The 5,465-nt window shown below is 42.0% G+C and overlaps 1 protein-coding gene across 1 annotated transcript; it reads left to right on the top strand.

The window, feature by feature from the left end:
- Window positions 1-2,256: 2,256 nt before the first annotated feature.
- Window positions 2,257-5,055, top strand: LOC123732969 (uncharacterized). Its single transcript, XM_045712311.1, has 2 exons — window positions 2,257-2,445; window positions 2,923-5,055. Exon 2 carries the CDS (start codon window positions 3,066-3,068, stop codon window positions 4,698-4,700), a length of 1,635 nt encoding a protein of 544 aa, XP_045568267.1. The 5' UTR covers window positions 2,257-2,445; window positions 2,923-3,065; the 3' UTR covers window positions 4,701-5,055.
- The last annotated feature ends 410 nt before the right edge of the window (window positions 5,056-5,465 follow it).

Here is a 5,465-nt window from a genome sequence, read left to right as displayed (position 1 = left end):
CATCTGATGAAGATCATCAAAGGTTAGTGCTGCATTTAGCTGTCTTCTGGGTTTATGTGACATTATATGCTAGCTTGAAAAATGGGTGTCTGATTATTTCTGGCTGGGTACTCTGCTGACATAATGTAATGTTTTGCTTTCGCTGTAAAGCCTTTTTAAATCGGACAGTGTGGTTAGATAAAGGAGAGTCTTGTCTTTAAAATGCTGTGAAATAGTCATATGTTTGAAAAATTGAAGTTTTTGTATTTTTGAGGAATTTGTAATTCGCGCCACGCCTATCATTGGATATTGGAGCAGGTGTTCCGCTAGCGGAACGTCTAGATGTAAGAGGTTAAAGATACACTTCTCGTTAATCCAACCACATTGTCCGATTTCAAAACGGCTTTACGGCGAAAGCATAGTATTAGATTATGTAGATTAGAGTATTAGTTCGTTAAGGAAGGCTTGCTCATTAAAGTTTTTTAGCAAGCGTCTATCCAGACAGGTTGTTTCACTGAGCAGCCATTACGAACACAGGCTGTAAAACAATGATCACTAAGGTCATTACAGAAAACACCAGGCTGATACCTATCAGGATTATTTATGAGGATAACATCGAGGAGAGTAGCCTTTTCTGGGTGTTTGGAGTCATACCTTGTGGGATTGGTGATAATCTGAGAAAGATTTAGGGAGTCCTATTGCTTTCGGACTTGGTCAGGTGGTTTAAGCATATCCCAGTTTAGGTTACCAAATTTAGACTTGGTGTAAGGGACCAGGAGAGAGCTTAGGACAGGTAGGGTACAGGCCGGTGCTGATGGAGGACGATAACACCCAGCAACAGTCAACAAAGAGCTATTGGAAAGTTTAATTCTTAAAACCAGCAAATCACATTTTTGGGGACAGACTTGGTGGAGACAACTGAGCACTGAAGGTGATCCTTGGTAAATATTGCCACTCCCCCACCTTTGGAAGATCTGTCTTGCTGAAAAAGGTTATAACCAGAAAGGTTAACATCAGTGTTGAAAACACTCTTCCTTAAACACATCTCAGTAATGACCAACACATCTGGATTGGAGCTGTGAACCCACACTTTCAATTGATCCATTTTAGGTAATAAGTTTCTAGTGTTAATGTGCAGAAAACCCAGGCTTTTACGAGAGCAGAAATCAATGCAGCAGATATCAGAGCACAAGTCAGAATTGGGTCTAGCAACAGTAGGTGGGCCAGGGTGCACATTTCCAGATATCATCAACAGTAATACAATCAAGACACGGCAGAGGACAGGGAGAGCTCTGCAGTGCTGATTTATGACATCTGAATGTGCACCAGATGGCAACAAGATCATATTGTACAGCAATTTCATCAGGTAACATGAATACAAAGCTGGTCAGAGATGGTTAGAATAGGATGGGAGGCCAAAAGTCTGTGTAACCAATAGAGAGTCAGAGTCCCGAGTGTGGGAACAAACATAGTCTGTCCCACGGTTGGGTAAAGACAGTTTGTTGTCAACAAAGTATGCAGGAGTCATGAGGCAAATAGCAAAATGCATAAGATTTTTTTTAAATATTTAACGCTTGGTGATTGTTGGGGCACGTTTGGCAGGAGCTTCAGTGATGAAGACTGCTGAACTTGCTGATGTTTCACAATATGCCACGGCCGTCTCAGTCACCAGGTCTCAACACAATTGAACACCACCATCAACAAAACACCAAATGATGGAATTTATTGTGGAAGAATGGTTTCACATCCCTCCAATAGACTTCCAGACAGTTGTAGAATGTTTGTCAAGGCTCATTGTAAGAGCTGTAAAGAGAGAGGGACTCGGAGAGAGAACAGGCAGAACCTGATATGTAAATGAGCAGAGCAAACGAAAGTAACTTTCTACAACCTAATGATCATTCAGACTCTGTTTCTATTGAGAGATAAAAGGTAAGACGACGATCGTGTATTAATATAGTTGATGATATTGTTATGTGTATTCATATAGTTGATGATATTGTTGTGTGTATTAATATAGTTGATGATATTGTTATGTGTATTCATATAGTTGATGATATTGTTATGTGTATTCATATAGTTGATGATATTGTAATGTGTATTAATATAGTTGATGATATTGTAATGTGTATTCATATACTTGATGATATTGTTATTTGTATTGTGAGCAGACCAAGTACCTTAAGGTTGCTCTAAAGCGGAAAGGTGGAATAAACGAGTCAGGAAAAAAAAAGTTATCTATTGAGGTATTTCTTTCTTCTTAATCACTCCAACACAATCAAGGATTATCTCCCATGGAAAACAAACATCTTCTTCTTCACAAGAACAAGGTACATAACGAGAGTATCTTTAAACTGTGACACAAATCACAGGTGTGTCACCGCCTTAACGATCCGTCCGTGGAGAGCTCCCTTCGGGTGGTGGCCATTCCCCAGAGGTAGTTTGTTCCCTTCGTCTCCCTGTCGAAAGGTAGGTCCCTTGGAGAAGAAACACTTTTTTTCTTCTCCCCTCTCTTTGTAGGGGAAAGAGAATAGCTCATTAGTACCATCAGCTGTGCTTAATTTCCTCTGATCACCTTGACTCACATGCCAGGCTGGGCTACTGTCCATGGGAGCAGCCTGCCCTCTGGTGGTCCTTCCACAGTAATCAAATAGTTTTTTATTTTACCTTTATTTAACTAGGCAAGTCAGCTAAGAACAAATTCTTATTTTCAATGACGGCCTAGGAACAGTGGGTTAACTGCCTGTTCAGGGGCAGAATGAAATATTTGTACATGGTCAGCTCAGGGATTTGAACTTGCAACCTTTAAATTGCTAGTCCTACACTCTAACTACTAGGCTTCCCTGCCGCCCCAAACTGTTGATGATATTGTTATGTGTATTCATATAGTTGATGATATTGTTATGTGTATTCATATAGTTGATGATATTGTTATTTGTATGAAAGACTTCAGGACAAATAGTTGGAAGGACCCCCGTGGAGAAGCCAGTACCAAGTTCTTCTGACCACCCCCACTTTGGTAAAGGTTGCTGAGAGAGAATCCTGGACACACCTGTCACACTGCAGACGAGTTCCTGATCCAGAAGAAGATGGGGCCTCACCAGTTCCTGATCCAGAAGAAGATGGGGCTTAACCAGTTCCGGTGGTGCAGTGTGGCCCTCATCTGCGTTAGCACAGGAATGCTAATAAGAACAGTAGGTTGTCCTCTTGTGGGAAAACTGACAGATGGTGAGATAAGCCCCGAGCCAAAGGGGCCAATGCAGGCCCAGAGTAGTGGCCCAGAAGTAAATGGTAATGACAGAATGAGTCCTGAGTCAAAGGGGCTATCACTGGCCCAAAGTAGTGGCCCAGAAGTAGATGGTAATGACAGAAGGAGTCCTGAGCCAAAGGAACCAACGCAGGCCTGTAGTAGTGGCCCAGAAGTAGATGGTAATGACAGAAGGAGTCCTGAGCCAAAGGAACCAACGCAGGCCTGTAGTAGTGGCCCAGAAGTAGATGGTAATGACAGAAGGAGTCCTGAGCCAAAGGAACCAATGCAGACCTGTAGTAATGGACTAGAAGTAGATGGTCATCGTAGAAGGACAGCCCTGCTGGGACCTCACCAACATGAGGACAATTTGTTCTTATCTAGAGCAGAAATGGTTGCCAACAAGACATCCAAAGAAAATGACTGTTGGGTGTGTGGGATGGGTCCGGTTAAGGTAGGGGCAGGCTTGACACTTATGGGAGTCCCAATATGGGTAAACTTTACTATAGCATTGGCAGGAAAAATACCTTTTAATACTATGACCAACAATGTTAAGGTATATAATCAACCCAATATATCCTATTACCTGAGGCCTGGTAATGTCTCAATCTTGCCCATTTCAGTGGCTGGGGTGATGACTGCCCCTTGGTGTATTAGAGGATATGGAGATCATCATTTGGGTGAATTGAAATGTAATTGTACTATGAATCTTAATGGATCAAATGCTTGCGATTTAACAGTAATACAGGAGAATGGTCAGGCAGATAAGGAACCATTTAAAATGTGGGTTGACAGACATAGTACAACTCTGAGAGGAGCCCCAAATGGCACCTATTGGCTGTGTGGTAAGATGGCTTACTATAGCCTGCCCTCGAACTGGGGAGGTACTTGTACTGTTGGGTTTGTGGTAACAGCTATGAGAACCGTTCCAAATAATGAGAGGGATCTGATGGCTCTGTTTAAACACTACAAACTTCCTGGAATGAGGAGAGATAAGAGGTCTCTAGCTGACGTCACTCACGCTCAGGCACCTGCCTCCAGGTTCTTTGGTGTGTTTTTCTCTGGGTATGGAGTTGTATGTGCCCTAGACCAAATTCATGACATCTCTAGACACAGAGAGAAAATTGGCAATGCTAGTAGAAATGCCCTGGAACAATTGAATAGGGAACTAAAAGAATTGCTTAAGTTATCTCTGCAAAACAGAGAGGCTCTTGACTATCTTCTGGCAGGTCAAGGGGGCTCTTGTGCAATCATTGGCAATGAATGTTGTATTTTTGTTCTCCCAGATCACTCTCCTAATGTGACTGATCTCGCCACTGCTGCTAAGAAAAATCCCCCAAAACCAGAGTGGATGCTTGCAACTTGGTTGGAATCCCTGTTTGGAAGTTGGGGTTGCAGCGGTGGCTGGGCAGCAGCGTGCATTTTTTGCTTAGTTTGCCTGATTATTATTAACTATATATTATTGTTATTATTATAAGGCTATCTGTGCCTCCTAATAGTAAAGGCTAATAAGATCTCAGCAGCTGTCATGTTTAATGCTCCTTTCAGAGGACGATTGGACTGATGAGCTGCAGACTCTGGATGAGCTTCCATTTCCCCCTGTAGAGAAGGATGATGAGTAATGATTGAAGCTTGTTTTCGTTTAACAAGGTTAGAAGGTAAATTCATTGAAAAGACAGCACCAATTTTATGAAGGGGTGTCCACCTTGTAGTGTACCGTGGTTCGTCCTTTAAAAGACAGCTTGTATGGTGCCGCAGAATTCTATGGCACGTTATTTAAGTGTCAGCCACTTTTACCATTAACCTGTTGTGGACAGACGTTCCGCCAGGGGAACCCCGTTCCGCCAGGGGAACCCCTAGCCAACAGCCAATGGAACAGCAGGGCGTGATATTCAAAACATAAAAAATCTAATAATAAACATTTCTCAAACATAAAACTATTTTACACCATTTGAAAGATAAACCTCTTCTGAATCCAACCACGTTGTCCGATTTCAAAAAGGCTTTACAGCGAAAGCAAAACATTAGATTATGTTAGGATACCACCACAGCAAAAAAACAACAACACAGCCATTTTCTTAGCAAGGACAGACATTTTCAAAGCAAGGGTCGCCGTCCAAAAGCACAAAACCAGCTAAAATGATGCACTAACCTTTGACGATCTTCATCAGATGACACTCCTAGGACATTATGTTAGACAATACATGCAATTTTTGTTCCATCAAGTTCATATTTATATCCA

This window comes from Salmo salar, unplaced genomic scaffold, assembly GCF_905237065.1.
Source record: "Salmo salar unplaced genomic scaffold, Ssal_v3.1, whole genome shotgun sequence".
NCBI classification, from domain to species: domain Eukaryota; kingdom Metazoa; phylum Chordata; class Actinopteri; order Salmoniformes; family Salmonidae; genus Salmo; species Salmo salar.
Note: the sequence above shows the minus strand (reverse complement) of the source record. Positions and strands in the feature narration are given on the sequence as shown.